The sequence below is a fragment of the Amia ocellicauda genome, chromosome 2, assembly GCF_036373705.1.
Source record: "Amia ocellicauda isolate fAmiCal2 chromosome 2, fAmiCal2.hap1, whole genome shotgun sequence".
Classification (NCBI taxonomy): domain Eukaryota; kingdom Metazoa; phylum Chordata; class Actinopteri; order Amiiformes; family Amiidae; genus Amia; species Amia ocellicauda.
This window is the reverse complement of record NC_089851.1, coordinates 62,340,048-62,357,485: the sequence shown is the minus strand read 5'-3', so window position 1 is coordinate 62,357,485 and position 17,438 is coordinate 62,340,048. Positions and strand designations below refer to the sequence as shown.

At 41.7% G+C, this 17,438-nt stretch overlaps 1 protein-coding gene across 1 annotated transcript in view; it reads left to right on the top strand.

Moving 5' to 3' along the window:
• dpp6a (dipeptidyl-peptidase 6a) overlaps positions 1–17,438 on the top strand; it is a 131,795-nt gene that overhangs the window by 103,866 nt on the left and 10,491 nt on the right. Inside the window, exons 9-20 of the mRNA XM_066688218.1 lie at positions 3,356–3,510; positions 3,729–3,826; positions 4,232–4,355; positions 5,454–5,492; positions 5,738–5,845; positions 6,255–6,346; positions 7,570–7,617; positions 7,935–8,053; positions 10,959–11,006; positions 13,873–13,971; positions 14,606–14,675; positions 16,644–16,838. Coding sequence (XP_066544315.1) covers positions 3,356–3,510; positions 3,729–3,826; positions 4,232–4,355; positions 5,454–5,492; positions 5,738–5,845; positions 6,255–6,346; positions 7,570–7,617; positions 7,935–8,053; positions 10,959–11,006; positions 13,873–13,971; positions 14,606–14,675; positions 16,644–16,838 — 1,195 coding nt within the window. The remainder of the gene's footprint in view (positions 1–3,355; positions 3,511–3,728; positions 3,827–4,231; positions 4,356–5,453; positions 5,493–5,737; positions 5,846–6,254; positions 6,347–7,569; positions 7,618–7,934; positions 8,054–10,958; positions 11,007–13,872; positions 13,972–14,605; positions 14,676–16,643; positions 16,839–17,438) is intronic.

Below are 17,438 nucleotides of genomic sequence, written 5' to 3'. Positions count from 1 at the left end.
AGGGGATTAATTGAGACTTAAAAGCCAATTTGCCACGTGAAGTGAAACACAATGTTAAGGTTAAAGAGACATCTCTACTCCAGCAGGAGGAAGGCTTTGTGATTGCATGACAAAGGCAAAAATAAAGTGCAGTTTAAATTAATGTCTCTTTATTATCTTTTCACAGGGCCTACCATTCATGCTTGCTTGGAATAGAGTGTGAATTATTGTTCTAACAGGAGAAATAGTTCCTGTCCAATTAGCAGTGCAGCCGCCATTGTTACGATGCTGTACAGTATGCAAGTCTTTCATCCCACTGAGGAAAATGGGCTTCATCTTTAGTAAACAAAAAGACGTGAAGCCACACGCGTTGGTCTTTTCATCTTGTAAATCCGAACATGAACTGGTTTATCTATTATAAGCACATCCGTAAATAGGGTTATCCCAACAGGAGCACAATCATTTATATTATTTTCATTTGTTTTAAATATTATCCCCAGCTTCGGTCCCGTGAGAGAATATCATTAGGGAAAAGCCTTAATTGGCTTAATTGTATAAATAAGTGGCTTATTCAGAACATTTGAAAAACACAAACTTTGAATGCAACCCTCATTACCCTGTATCTGCAAGTATCTGTAGCACCAGATATTATTTCTATATGATGTGTTATTTTTATACCAGTCTATATGATATACCCTCTACTAACTAGGGTTTAAGATTTTTATCACCTGATGTCATTTTGATCATATTTGGAGTTGATTTCATAATACACTAGAACATGCTCAATTAGTCATTTAAAAAGAAGATTTGACCTGATTGGATTGTGTGGCCAATATTATAGCATCGGCTGCTCATGTTAAATAACTCCCTTATATTGTGTTTCAGACTATATATGGAAAAAACATTTAAACTCCTGCTCAGCGTGTGGTGGGGAGCATGCTGCCACACAGGTCCTGCCATGGGCCACTCCCCTAGAAAAGTCATACTGTCCCTGTGTTGTCCTCAAAGCCTGCTTCATAACAGATATCTGCCCTTACAATTACAGCACACACATATGAAGGAACTAAACCTTTCAAACCTTTAAAAAATTATAACAATGTGAAAATCTACCTTTATTAGTTGCACAGTAGTTACAATGTATTTACATAGTAGTTACACATAAGAACAGTGTAATTATGCACTATTACAGTGTACTTAATGTGTACAATGATTAATGGTGTATATAAGTACAAAGTTGTAACTATGTAACTAAGATGCTTAATTACACTGCTCTTATGAGTAACTACAGATGTAGCTACTGAGTACCTACTATGTAAATACACTGTAACTGGGAGACTTATTGTGTGTTAAGTGTTACCCAATTATTATAACCCCCTACTACTTAAGTCACCACATTATATAGAGACACAATGATTCTTTACTGCAGTCCGTTTTTCTTACTGTAATATTATCACCGTTAATTATTTAAAAAGGTGAATAAACTCCCGTGGCCCCTGCGTTCAGTCTGACAGGTCAGTGGTTGGTCATCTGCTCCTTAATTATACCTTCACACTGTAGGTCTAATTTAGTCAGAATGATATCCAGCGCGTTACTCTTCTCTGCGCAATCTCAGAGCGCTGCTGTCAAAACACTGGAGTCCCGCTTAAGTGGAGGAGATTGGAGTCAAAGCCTAAATAAACCATAACTGGAGTTTTGCTGTCATCTGTGTTATTTTAGCTGCTGTTGTTGGGACTTATTTTCAAACAATGGGGACAATGTGTCTGAATCATTTCATTGAGGGGTTACAGGGGATCTGTGGGGCTTTTAACAGACGAACGACACACATATCTGCTCAACTCTTAAAAGCTCAGAAGGCAAAAGCTGACATAATCTCTGTGAAGATGTAAGTGTTTTGGGGATGGTTATTAAAAGCTCTAATTTAAAACCGATTTGGCACTTGACAATGAATGATGTAAAAGAGATCCATTTCTTGTTGTAACCGTTCACAAGCACAACAAGCAACGTCATTATGGCAATAGAAAGAATATTTCTGTCATCCGTGAATCATAACTCCTCTTTCTTTCATTCCAAGGTCCCCATTATTCCTGGCATTCAGGGAATGTATTACCTCGCTGCTGAACTGTGCGCTGTTGAGTCACCGCACACGCTTGTGGTGGCAGGATGGGCTGAAATCATTATCCCAGCCTTCACACGTTTGAAGCATCTCTTCTGAGGGAATTACTGTTGCATAAATGTGCAGCAATTTATTTTGTGAAAAGAAATGCTCTATTGTTATTTGTGTACATCTCTACTTTCTGTATTGAATCGTGCAGACGTTAATAAAAAGAGGTTTCACAGCTTCTAATACTTTTACTTTTAGGCTCAGGTAGATTTGAATGAAATACAGATAATGTAAGGTTTTTTATTGGCTATGACCTTATAGGATTTTTGTTGTTGTCCTCGATGTAAAATATTTAAAAAAAAATCCAACTTCAGACCCTTTCCAGTCATGTCGCCTGTCAGTTTTCTAACACAGAATTTATTTCTGCTGTGTTGTCGCTCGTCCTAAACACGGCAGCCGGGTCATTCCCTATTTCAGGAGAAACGCAGCCCTCTCAGGTCTGCTGGAATTGCTTTTTCCTTGAAATGAATAAACGGATCATCAGCAGAACATGGAAGAAAAAAATAAATAAATCCCTGAGTCAGGCCTGAAGCACATTCCCACGAGCTGAACAACTCTATTGTAATTTATAATAGCAGCCCATCTCATCGGGTTGGGGATGTATAGAGAGAAAAAACAGATTCCAGTGCAGGATGCTTATTTTAAAAGCTTTAGCTTGAAAAGCATCGAATGAACTGTAGCATGACTTTAATATATTGATTGTCCCTGTAATCTTGAACTGCTGTGGTACTAAAATACACGTCCTAGCCATCCCTCTTGTGTTGTGACTTTTCTGGACTCAATCTCACATCCTTTCTCATCATGATTGAATGGGACCTCCAATCTGACTTATCAGGACATATTTCTGCACTTAATTAATCTTCTTAGATATTACAGTTTTGTTTTTGTTTATATATGAAGATAAAATAAGTCTAAAAAGCATATCAACAAAAGCCCAGGAGAGATAAAGATCTGCCTTCAGATTTTTATTCTACTGATCCTCAGCAGCGGGAATTGGCTAAATCTGAAATGAAAGAGCAGAGACACAAGTAAACATTTTGGGATGGATACCGTCTGATGCGAAGAGACATAGCAAGCATTCATTTCTGCTAAAGGATGTGCCAAATACTTTAAATGTGTAAAAAGATAATTAATATGTACCGATCATTCAATTCCGTACTCAAACTTTATGAGTTACATCACAGCCTTTGAGAATTTTTTTCTTTTTCCTTTCAGAGGAGATATTCAAAACCCACATTGCTCACTGGTGGTCCCCTGATGGTGCCAGGTTAGCTTACGCCACAATCAACGACAGCCTGGTCCCCAAAATGGAGATACCAATTTACACCGGCTCCCTGTACCCTACGGGCAAAGAATACCATTACCCAAAGGTAAGTAGAGGAAAAGTGATTTAATAATAAGCAATACATTACTGGTACTTGCTTGAGAGAGAGAGAGAAAGAGAGAGAGAGAAAGAGAGAGAGAGAGAGAGAGAGAGATTAAGTTTAAATAATTAATGCAGAGTATCTTTTTCAGCGACTGCTAATTCACACCAGAAGTCAACGTGCGCAAACCAATTATAACCATTATTATCTGCTCATACCTGCAGGCTGGCCAAGAAAATCCTGTGATTTTCTTGTATGTCGTTAACCTCAATGGCCCTCCGCACACCATGGAAATGAAGCGGCCCGAGGACCCAAGGATAGGGTACGGGTCCCCGCCGGCTTTCATGCTATTAAACCGGTGATCCCACACAGATGTGTTTTTCTGGTTGCGAGATAGAAATGTATCCTCATATTGTTAGATTCTAATAATGTGTGTGTCTCTGCTTTCTATTGATGGGGTTTCGGGAGGAAGACAACCTCCCCCCCCCCCCCTCCTCACACACACACACACACACACACACACACACACACGTACACCACACACACGTACATGCATGTACACACATACACACACACACACATTTCTTCTTCCTACTTCTATAGGGGTTGTCTAAAGTACTGACATTATGTTAGCTATCTAAGCATTAACTGTATACTTTAGAGGGGAGAGGAACATATTACAAACCTTAAATATATATACAATTAACCAGCACTACTCTCCTCACAGGGAGTATTACATCACAATGGTGAAATGGGCGACGAGCACCAAACTGGCAGTGAACTGGCTGAACCGAGCCCAGAACATCTCCATCATGACCCTCTGTGAGGCCACAACGGGCGTCTGCACTAAGGTACATCTCCTTTAAACTCCCCTCAAACTCCTGATTTGGTTGTCAGTAACGTAGCATGCTTTCAAGGGAGTTTGTAGCGACTGTTTTGATCTTGTTTTCCATTGCAAAAGCTCTCATGCAGAACTATAGATGATTTCCTCTTCCGTTTGACTGCGACTCCCCAAGTAATGAATCTAATTCCAATTAGACCCTGCACTGTGGGTGTACTTGTGATTGTGATTATATATATATATACAGTTAGGTCCATTTATACACAATGACACAATTGTCATCATTTTGTCTCTGTACGCCACCACAATGGATTTGAATGGATACAATCAAGATGTGCTTTAAATGTAGACTTTCATCTTTAATTTGAGGGTAGTTACATCCAAATTGGGTGAACAGTGTAGGAATTACACCCATTTTTATATGTGATCCCACCAATTTTAGGGGCTCAAAAGTATTTGGACAAACTAACATAATCATGAATTAAATTGTGAGTTTCAATACTTGGTTGGAAATCCTTTGCAGTCAATGACTGCCTGAAGTCTGGAACCCATAGACATCACCAGATGCTGGGTTTCTTCCCTGGTGATGCTCTGCCAGGCCTGCACTGCAGCTGTCTTTAGTTCCTGCTTGTTCTTGTTTTGCATCCAGTTTTGCCTCAATTGGAATCAGGTCAGGTGATTGACTTAGCCGTTGCAGAACATTCCACTTCTTTGCCTTCAAAAAGTATTGGGTTGCTTTCGCAGTATGCTTCGGGTCATTGTCCATCTGCACTGTGAAGCGCCGTACATTGAGTTTTGAAGCTTTTGGCTGAATCACATCTTGATTGTAACTACCCTCAAATTAAAGATGAAAGTCTACACTTAAAGCACATCTTTATTGTTTCCTTTCAAATCCATTGGGGTTAATTACAGAGCCAAAATTATGACAATTGTGTTACAAATATTTATGGACCTAACTGTATATAGACACTAGCAAAGAGCAAAGCAGGTAGTGGGACATAAGTTGTCCTAACTTTAATTAAGTAACGTTTCGTAAGAGGAGTCAAGTGTCACGACGCAGCCGCCACTGTGAATACTGACCTCCAGGACTCTCTGATTGTCGTTGCAGAAACACGAGGATGAAAGCGAGGGGTGGCTGCACAGACAGGTGAGCGATGGACATTAATAGCGAGCTATAATTGTGGAAATGTAATTAAGGAACAGTTGTCTAAAACAGTTGAAAATGATTTTCCACACAGAGTTGCATTAGCAGGGGGCGATGAAACTTACCGGTCCATGTCTGTTGATTCTACTGGGTTTGTAGTTTTTGTTGTTTGTTGTGTTTCCTCGTGAAGGAATATTAATGTTCTGAATCACAAGCTAACATCTACCCAATTATCCTTTTCTGCGCAGAACGAACTGCCTTTGTTTTCTAAAGACGGACACAAGATCTTCTTCACCCGAGCCATGCCTCAGGGAGCGAGGGGCAAGTTCTTCCACATTGCCATGTCCTCGTCTCTGGTAAGCTTAGTGCCTTCAGCCTTTAGTGCCTTAGTGCCACACACACACACACACACACACACGTTACTTTCAACCAGCAGATGCCCAGTCCTGTACAGTCATATTTACACCTACATGAATCCTCCAGGGAATCTGTAAGTCTTGAAGTCACTCTTTGGTTTTACTTTAATAATTTTGATTATTATTTGTGTCTTAGCTGATGTTCTTACCCTGGGTGACTGAACAGTAGTCACAGCAAATATTTCTCCCAAAACATGACTTATTACAGTGATTAAGTACAGCATAAATCCTGCTTTAAATCATCTAAAGGCAGAAACAAAATGTTTCCAAAAGCACTTTCTGTGGAAATATCCAATGAGATTCAGTGTTTGTCTGTTTTTATCTAACTTTGTTTTTGTCTTCCCTTCAGCCAAATGCAAGCACTGACAATATACAGTCTATAACGTCTGGAGACTGGGATGTGACAGAGGTCTTAGCTTACAACGAACAACAGCAGACTATGTAAGTATTAGTAGTAGTAGTTGTAGCATTTGTTTTGATATATTGTTTTAATATCTGTTAGCGTTCATTTTCATTCATTTCAGTGCTGTTTCCCGACAGAAAGCGTGCTGTATTTCTCATTCAAGGCTAAGCGGTGGCTCAGGTGGGCGTCTTCCATGTTCCTGTGGAAATCTAGAAACATAAGGGAAACAAATCAAAACAGTGATCATTTTCTGACAGGCTGTTGGCTGGGTGTAATGGCTTGTTTCACACTTCTGTCTACGCTGCGATTATGAATAATTATACTAAGAATTCAACTGCCCACGTTTTGATACACAGCTCTGTACACTATGATGGGATCTGTGCACTGGAAATGAATGCGCAGACAAAAGAATAATTACTGTTTTTGCTTTGCCGAAAGCCTGTATTTGAAGGCTATGACTGAAGCAGGAAGTAGGGTCTCGCTTTGGCATCAGCCTTCTCTTAAAGGGCATGTAAACACTTTTTGGGAAGGTCGTCGATATTGAATTGCTCCTACAGTTTCGTAGAGTCCCTCAAATGAAGAACACTACACTGTACTGCACTGTACTACACACTACTACACTGTGCTGTAACTGTATGAACACCCACAGCTTTCTTTATTCTGATGTTCTGTGCACATCAGCACAGATGTACAGTCTCGCCGTTTGAACACACACAGTTGAAGGGCTAAGATCCACCTGGGATGATCTTCCTCCGACTGCACACCCCTTCCCCGTGCCTGCCAAAGGCTTCTGGCTCTTGGAGCGCCATGCTTCTCCATTGGGACGCAATCATCTGACTCGGTCTGTGAACATCTTTTTAGTACAAAGGGAATAAAATAGAGTAAAAGAGAATTAGTAAAGAACGGGGTTCTCGGAAGTCCCAGAGGTGATGAGATCGTCACTTGTCTCCTTGATTGATAAATAAGCAGTGAAACGAGGTCTCTGTCAGCCTGCCTTGGTTCCCGAGGCCGACTGGATGCTTGGATGTCCCTCGGAGCAGCCCAACACAGTCCAACACAGCACAACACATCACTGCACTTTTTCTTTTCGTATTGTTTCTCACCCCTTTCACAAACACAAGGAACAAAGAGGCTGGAGCCAGAGGAGCTGCGATTGCTCCAGGGATTGATACAGAATTGAATGACTTTTAATTTTCTTCGCACTTTAAGGTGACGCTGATCATTTCAATGTATTTCTTTGTCTTTCTTTTTTCTTGTACAGATATTTCTTGAGTACAGAAGACGATCCTAAAAGGAGGCACCTCTACAGGTAAAGTATGGGGGTTTAAGCTAGAAAACCAGAAACTCATACAGAATTGTAACGAGGCTCCTATGACTTCGAACCTTGTCCTCCCAGAAACTAACTTGGATAGGAAATACAATTTGATCTAACATGGAGGACAGCTGATGAAAATAAAAAAAAGTCAAATTTTCTATTATAATTTGCCATTCATTGGCCCTTTAATTCACTTAATTTGCCATTCACGGGTGGGTCAAGGGTTCAATGATGTCTGGGCTTGGTATTAATACAGTTTGATTTGGCAGTTTCTGAACTGTTTCACCCTTTCCAAAACCCCCGTATTTCAGTGCCAACACCACCGGGACGTTCAACCGGCGCTGTCTCTCCTGTGACCTCTTCGACCGCTGCAATTATGTCAGTGCTTCCTTCAGCCACAGCATGCAATACTTCCTCCTCAGCTGTAAAGGTGAGAGATTTAACATCCAGGCAGGGATTTGGGCCCCTGGTGTCTCCTGCTCCTGTTCTCCTCCTTCCTCACTCCTCAGATCATCCTTGATTTGCCTTCTTTTGCGTGTGCTCTGCTCACCGCTGAGCCATGTCTGAGTATAGATTCCCTGGACTGAAGAGTAGGATGCGCTGGCAGTATAAAACAGCAGATCTTTGGGTTCATCTATTTATATGTGTTTAGTCCTGGGTCTCCTGTTAAGCTTTAAGCAGCAATAATGACAACTCATCATTTGGAAGCATAACAAGTAGCAAACTGTGAGTGAATCGGTTGGTTGATAATAACTGTTGGGATCGAGTTCATTCCCAGAAATAATCTGAGAGAGAAGAATGAAGTTGTTGATACTTGTTGAATGTCACTCTGCTGGGACAACATAATAGACTCCCCAAATGCCCATATCTTCTTGGAATGGATGCGTTAAGGAAAAAACGTGAATGTCAAGATCAAAATGATGTTGTAAGCCAAAGGGATTCCCAGACCCAGAGCCAGCACCACAATGACTGGGTTGGGGTGGTTATTTGCCCAGAGGGAAGAGACAAACCCTGAAAACAAGCCGCAGATCTCCAGACCAGGGCTTGGCGTCCCAATCCAACTCCCCCTCCGGATCAGCTCGGCCACAGGAGAATTAACAGCCTACGTGCAGAGCGAAGGTAGTGATCATATTAACAAACACATTAACGTCTGCCTAAGAGATGGAGAGATGGCTTGCCCTCCTTTTTTGGGCCTCACTCCCTGCCCTGTCCATTAAGCTCTCTTTCCATCTTTCCATCTTTTCTCAGAAGCGCTCAGCTCTTATCAGCGCTGTGACAGGGCCGTCTGAGTTACTGTGGCAGTTAATTTGGTTAGGAGCCTGTTTCTCCTCCGTTTGGGCACGGCAGTCATGGTCCTCCTACATTAATAAGCAGATCTGATCTGATTAAGGCCTCCTGCTTAGATTATTTTACCCGCCAGGAACTTCTATGTTGGCTTTTATTTGGAGAAGAAAGAAACCTTAAAGAGAAGGCTTTTTACATTTGAGAGGCGGTCCCAGACACTTCCTGGGCAAAGTTTCACAGAGATTCTGACTAAACATTACTGTTAATCCACATATCTGTATAAGCAACTGCCATCTTCAGTCTAAATCCCTTAACCCTGTTGTTAAACCTTACCTTAACCCTAAACTAAGCCGCATCCCTCTCCCAGCCCATACAGCACAGTGTGTGAGTAATCCTGCTTAGTTTTTAAGGTTTTAAGGCGGGTTACTTGTGTTCTGGTCACAGTGTCCTCAACGCCAGCTGGTCTCACTCTGCCAGGAAGGCTTGTACCAAAAATTGTAGCAGCCTAATCCCTGAAAAACCTGCTTACATCACTGAGCGCATCTTTCATCGCTGCAGGCCTTGAAGCCAAATACAGTAGTTATGCATTTGATGCAGAGAATTGGATCTGAAAGAAAGGGCACCCATTTTTCCAGAACCACGCGTTCACTATCATTGGGGTAAAAACCGCTTTGGACAGTAATTCTTGTGAGGCGTGGTAATTCTGGGCGGCAGGGTTTGCGATGTTCCTGGCAGCCTCATAACTTAAACTCAGCCAGAGCGCGGGATGTTAGGGTCTGATTTATGCACCAGAGCAAAAGCAGCTGAACTGGCAAATGCCATCGACTGCAATGCCCATAATTAAAAACCCCGTTTATGCTCAACTTCATTTGCCACAGATTTGTCAGTCGGTAAATCGGTCTCCGCTCCGGATCGCACATGTGTTGCCTCCTTAACACCGATGTAGCCTCCGAAAACAGAAAGCAGTGGAAGCAGTCAAGATTAAAAGACCATTCTCCCCCACACCCCCGATCAGTGTCACATCAGACGTGCTTTAATGATGTAAATGCCTTGAAGTGCAGGACGTGCTTTTGACAGACCGTGACATCTGCCAGATGGTCTGTGTGTGTCGAACTGTCAGGGTATTGTTTCTGACAGCCGATGATGTGCCGGGTGAGAACCGCGTGGGTTTGCGGTGTAAGATTTGTCTTGCGAGACAACGTTTATGCTCCATGACCGTCTCGTGTTAACACGAGCGCTCAGGATCGCTTGACATCATGTCAGATTGCAGTGATGCTCACTTCTGTGGAGCTAATGAGGAGATACAATGCAGAACGGATGCTTTAATACATCTGAACTTCTCTGATTGTTTCCCATTATTACCATCATATTTGAATAGTTACTATTATCCACAGATGTTTCATTTCCACGTTATTGTCATAAGGTGAATGAACTCTTGTCCTCAGTACTAATTGAATGATCTTTATGTATTTATTTATTTATTTTCTTACCCCCTGGATGAAATGTGGATGTATTTACTTTGACATTCGCCAGTATTCACGCCATGCATTCACAACTGTGATTCTGTGATTCAGTTTAATACAGAGAGTTCATTAAACTATACGTATTAATCAGTGATATATTTCAGTCAGACTTCATTGAAACCCAGACTAGAGATGTCCTAGTTGATTGAACGGAGATAAAACTGATATAACTTTTGGCCCCTTTCACTTAGTAGGCTAAAGCTTTATTTTTATTTTATTTATTTTGGTCACTGTGCCAAATGTAAAATCTTCCTGATTAAATTATTATTCGAGTCGTCTGTGTCAATTGATCAATTAGCCTCTCCAGTGATAAACCATCACTGCGTTCTCAGTCATGCTTTTAAATCAGCTGCCGGAGTATCAGAGTAATTAATGTGTTTTATTTAAGTATTTGAACTGCCCTGAAACAAAAGTCAGTACAAAGAACTGTTTAAAGACTTATCATTGTGGAAACTAGGAGTAGATTGTGAAAGGGTTCAAATCCCCATGCGATGAATGATTGTGTGATTCTGTTTTTATCTCTGACAGGCCCTGGAGTGCCAACAGTGACCGTACACAGCACCAGAGACGGACAGAGTTGAGTACTGTCACTTTTTTTTACTTGTTTTGTTTGCTGTTATATATTGTTATATATCGAAGGGCATGTATTGCCCATGTGCATCGACACGTCAGCCAAAACTATGATGCCCTTACAAAACGAAGCTGTGTTGCTGAGAAAGGCGATACAAACTTATTGCGTGCAAATAACATGACAACAAACAGTCCTACTGACCTAGAAGACCTAGAAGTCAGTGTCCAGTCCAATATATCCAAACACCCTGGCAGCCCGAAGGAGAGACAGACAAGGTGATTAATTATTGTGTAGCTCGCAGGCATCCACAAGCAATATCAATGTCAATTACCGACACAATCAGAGTAATGCGCACTAAAGTGGTGTTCTATTTTAGGATTAAACATGTGATATAGTCCTAGTAAGATACACCATCTTTGACCGGACCTTTGCAATTGTATTTCCGTTTCGATTTTTAGATTTTTTCCCCCAAATATAATATTAACATTAGTTTTAAATGTTTATAACTGACTTCTTCTGCAATGTATGAATGTTTTCCTTGAGAAAAACATGATTGTCGACATGTCACACACACACACACACACACACAGATAGATCATGTGTAGGAAGACGGTTTCATTCAGGATCTGGATTAAAATCAAAGAGAGGGAAAGAAACAACTGTTGGCTGTATCACCACTGGGATTTTGGTTTTCATTCATGATTCATACACACAGCTCTGCCAACCGTGTTCAGACAGGAAAAATAATATAAATGGAGGAAGCGGTTGTGTTTGTGTTCCCTTGCCTCGGCATCTCTGAATGGCTCCTGCTTGATAACAGAGGAAAACCTATTCATAAAACATATCCCCTGCAAACCGAACTCTGCACAGGAGTCTTTTGCCTTATTTCTGAAAAGGCAGGTCGCTCTGCACCGTTCTGGATAGAAACGCTACCTACACGGGGAGAGAAAGAACGTGTCTGCTTTTGTGCCGTCTGGCCGGGGTTTTTTTAACGACTGTAAAGGAGGTTGTAGTTAATTAATTATTAAAACGCATGAAACAATCAATCAATCAACACTCGTTCCCTTAATTGGCTCAGGATGGGTCGGTCTAAATCGAGAGGCTGTGAGGGATTGTATCTCTTTATCCAGGCCTAAAAGACATCCATTATACAAGGACACCATCAGGAAAATATGGAGTTATAGAGAGACAAAACTTGATCACGGATATTGTAAGAGTTAATCACCAGAGGGCTAGAGTTAACCAACAATACAGAAGAAGCTTAAGGAGTATTGATTTTGAGAACATCTGAAGACTGAATGCCTCTGCCTGATTCGCCATTTCTATCGGCTCGTCTGAACGGCAGGTTAGATGATTTGAGCCGAGTGTTTGAGTGTGGCTGTTCTGCAGTGGTCCTGAGGGCCTGGCAGAGGGGTTTCGCCAGAGACCCGAGGTTTAGCGCAGTAGGAGCAGGATGAGATAGGCAGCCGTATGTCAACAGAAGCCGCAGGAAGCCCACAGATGCTAGTTATGAATTATTCACAGCCCTCGACTGTGGATCGAGCGCGGTGTAATTCCAAGCGAAAGCTTTATTACTTCCATTTCAACAAGACATACCGTACGTTGTAATTTAGTCTCGCTCAGCCTGCAAAACAATCACGCCTCACAAATAGGGGCTGCAAACAGAGACACGAGTGACTCTTTATTTTGTTCCCTTTTCTTTCGCTTTCCCGGGGAACCGCATTGCGAAACTCTTCCAAGTGCATTTACGCAAGAGAGCTTTTTATGATCCCAGCTCACCAAATAACACTGTGGCAAAACATTGCAATAAAGGGAACACAGAGTAATACAATACTGTGGCAGATTCATAGATTCATGGGGACATTGTCCAAACATTGCCAAACAACCTTATCAAATAGCAAGTGCGTAACTGAAGAAAGTAACAACAAATGAGCTGCACTGGTTTCAAAGCAAAATGAAACAATAATCTACTGTATGTATGCATGCAAAATAAGATGAGAATAAGATGTATAGAGACCCAGATAGGGACCTGTGCAATGTACAAAATATATAAAAGAATGATAATGACTCGGGGGAAATGTTTTCTGCAACATTTTTCTTATTTTGCATTGATATTAAACCCAATTTAAACGCGTCACTTCAAACAAAATCTCTCAACTCACAGTTGTCACAAGACATTTTCCAATGCATAACAGATTGCAGCAGATCTACGTGCACATACAACAAGATAAGCATATATGTTAGAAAAGCACAGAATACAGTCCAGTTTCACCCTCTGTGTTCAGACATTTTCTGATGCTGACTTCTTGTCTTTTCCCCAAGTCTGAAATGTTAGTGTAGCCCTCGTATTTGACTCGTATTCATAATAACTCCCTCGCTCCTGAAGGATCCCACTGCATTAGATGAGCTGATACAACTCTGCCATCTGGTGCCCTTGCCATAGATTCCCTGTGAGAGGCGTTTACAGCCACCGCAACAACAAAAACAGAGCTACTCCCTCAACGCAAAAGATACAGAGAAGCAGACTAAGTCTACTCAGCGAGTGGCATTAACATGTGTCGTTGCCTTGATCCTGCAACGGACTGACAGTTGCAGTATCATGTTTTCACACAGAATGCTTTCACTGGTTGGACACTGAGTAGGTCACAACCGCAGAAGCAAACATGTTTAGACAGGTGTCCTAAATGATGCACCTTGCAAAACCCGTCGAGGGCGAGAGCAAGTGAATGTGTGCCGTCCTCGTACGAATGCCCTCCGGGTTTTTATTTGTATCTTTTTTTTTCGCCACAGTAAAAGGTACTTACCCAATCGAGGAGCTTTTAAAAGTGACAGTGTTATAGATTTCAGAAAAGTGTTCGTTTTCTTGTACAGTGGTCGCTGAACTGGAGCGCAACGAGGAAGTGAGGATCACCAACGACTCCATGCAGATGCCCGAAGTGGAGTACAGAGACATCATGATGGGGGACTACGGTGGGTTTCAACCATGGCCCGTCCAGTTCTGATGCCTGCTAAAGCCACCCTGAATACAGACTGTGGTCATGTTGGGATTCTGCGTGGTTTCCAGCCTTGAAATGGCCCATTGTTTGAAGTCACGGATCAATCAGTACCAAAAAGTACCAGAAAGTGATTGATTTCCTTTGGGGAATTGCACAACTGCACAACAACAACACAAAACACCTTCAATAAACTGTCCTTTTTGGTGAATTTATTCTTGATGTTTATTAAGGTCGTGTTTCTTCAGTTCTTCGTCTGACTTGTACTCTTGTCAGCCAGTAACGCATACACAGAACTGAAGACTTTCCCAGCAAAGGGCCACTAGTGCATTACAATTGAGAGCCACTACGAACCTGTTTAGAGGAATGTAACTAGTTGAGGATGGTCGATGCAAAGGCAAATGTAAATGCTTCTGTAAAGCTGTATATACATCCCTATAAAACCTGGCTCTATAAAACCCAGCCTTATAAATACTGTAGTGAAAGCCGACACTAAAGAAACCAGGAGATGGCTGCTCCAAATATGTATATTCTTGAACACAATGATCAAACTGACATGTTTCCTTTTCCTCTTTTTGTCCTGTTTTGTCGTCTCTGTTTCGTGTGCCCAGCTCTGACGGTGCAGATTCTGAAACCTGCCGGCTTTCAGGAGACATCGCACTATCCTCTCCTCCTCCTGGTGTGAGTGATTCATTAATTAATTACAGTAATTAGTCAACCTCCTGGACTCTGTCTGAGCAGCCGTACCCGGGTGCTACAACAACGGCTTCATTTCAGGGGAAAAATATCCAAATGCACTAGATTTTCTCTTTGTATATATTTACCCTTTTAAATACCTGGTGAACTTAAATTTAAATGTCCTTTCTTTCTCTGATGAGGATAATTATGATTTCCCCCTGTGCCGTTGTACAGATATTGCTAGTCATCTTATTTTAGCGAGGTTTTCGGACAATTTTCTGACAAATTAGTGACTGCTATTTGTCCGATCTCCGCACAGAGACGCAGGCACATTCCTCTGTACCGAAGCTTTTTAAAATGCATCAATTATCGCTTTTGAAAGACAATATCAGGCTGGAGATGTCAGCCGTGTGAAGCACCAGGCCGGCAAATCGATTCTGCCACATAAACAGGAGACACATCTCTCCTACGCCCTTGTGCTCCGTGGTGGAAAAGACATGAACATCTCTGGGTGAAAATTGAGAACAGAACGAAAAATTGAAAAAAAACAAATTGATACTGACTTCATACTTGGAGTGATTTAATAGGAAACTCATGAAGCATTTAGTTGGAGACATTCCAAGAAGGTGCAGTTGAAATCTAAATTAATCGCAGCATTGTTTTGTTTGTTTTGTATTGAATTGCTCCCTGCAGGAAGTGGAGAGCAAATTACAGATTCTGTCGCATGTTCAAGTTGAGTTACCTGCAGCCGCGTTGTTGCCATTCATTAGCCCCCTGCCGTGGAGTGACCTTTGAAAGCCATCCTCAACTTCCTGTGATGCCTCGCCTTCATCTATATCCACGGCAGACTAATTAAAGCCCTATTATTTGTAAAAGCAGCGTGAGTTCATATTCAGTCGGATATCTTTCTGTGTTTCTTCTTTTATAGCAACACAATCTGAGCACTTCTCTCCCAACGGCCCAAACTTTGCCCTTTCCCAGTTGAGTTGAGTTTTAATAATTTTCATTGAACCCTGCCTGCCAGTTTCCCCATCAGCTGTTGCACTAAAGGAGAGCAATTCACAGTGTGTTTAGATCATAATGGGGAAACATACAATTAGTAATTAGTCATTGCAGTATAATCATGTTGATTAGAGGGATCTCTTGGTCAAATCACAGACCAACAACTTCACACATTGTTTTTTTGTTGGCTTAAATGAATGGGGTGCAGTCCACTGCTCATCCTTTGGGGACAATCTCTCACAACGACCGATTGTCTGTATATACAGGAGCCTGCAGATTTACTTGCACCCTCTATGAAGTGGAGCTGAACGTAGACTGATCAGGATAAGTGTGTGTGTTTTTCCAAAGGAAGACATAAATAGTTCAACCGAATAGTGTCGTTGTGAAGACCATAATGTTCTGATACCTGTGTTTCTAAATGCACCATGTTTGTATGAAAGGTGGTGGAAACCTGGCGTGTCGATTTGTTTTGATGTATGTATATGGAGGATCTGTACTAGGGACGCGTTCCAGCTGATTTGAACAGATGTCTTAAAGCTATAATGGCGTAGCAGCCCCCTCACAATATTATCTCCAGTGAAACTTCAGTGCTGATGTTTCAATCCTTTCCAATTATCACATCGCATCTGATAATGTCTCCAATAGAGCCCTCAATTAACCTTCTCTCTCACATCATTAGTGATTTCAGATTTCACAGGGATTTGTATTTTGGCAGTGTCAGTAGGGAAGCTGTTTGTTGTAGATCTCACCATGCAGAGGAAAAAACTGTTCACAATCACCTGAGCGGCAGGTGTCCCATCTCAGAGCAGAGTTTGAGATCTATACAGAGATGCCCGACGCCCATCCTGGATGCTGGATCTGGACTGCACTGCTGTGGCGAGAGGGATCGATCGTACCCCTCACTTATTTGCAGGGCTGGGAGGCTTTAATGAAGCCACACTGTGACTGACTCCGTTGTCGTCATTTCAGGGACGGGACCCCGGGGGAACAAACGGTGTCGGAGAAGTTCCAGATCGACTGGGCCACGGTTCTGGTCAGCAGCTTCGGTACCATAGTGATGCGCGTTGATGGCCGGGGCAGTGGTTTCCAGGGCACGAACCTGCTGCACAAGATCCAGAAGAAACTGGGAGACTTTGAGCAACAGGACCAGCTTGAGGCTCTCAGGTGGGAAACAGAGGAAACTCGGGATAATACGGCATGAATGTCTTATATCTCTGTCTTCACTGTATTGCTGTTGTTGTCACAGCTGTATTTGCTTAACTTCGTAATTATATGTTGATTTACCCTGACCTAAAATGATCTTTACCAGAGTAAAGACTGATACAGCAGTAACAGAAGACACTGGGACACCCAAGACTATTTTAATGGTTTTAATTAACACATATTGTGGGGAACTCTTCACAAGCCATTTAGAAATATGTTATCGTGAAAAGGAAATTCAGCAGCTTAGCAATCAGATTCTAAATTTGCTTATGAAAATAAACACCCACTCATAGCAATCAAATACGTTTCCGTATTGTCTATTAGTCATTTATTTACGCAATTTGTGGATGAACTGAGCATTTAAATGAAATTGAGGAGCGTTGGCAACGGAGCCGTACATCACCTGAAGAGATGTTACTAACGGAGGGGAAACAGAGAGAATTAATCTGGAGAACACTAGAGGGAAATTAATCATACCCGTTTGTTATTTTTTTCAATTCAGTGCGCTTTTTCAGTGTTGAATGTGTATTGTACGTTATTAGTTCTATAAGAATGTGTGGC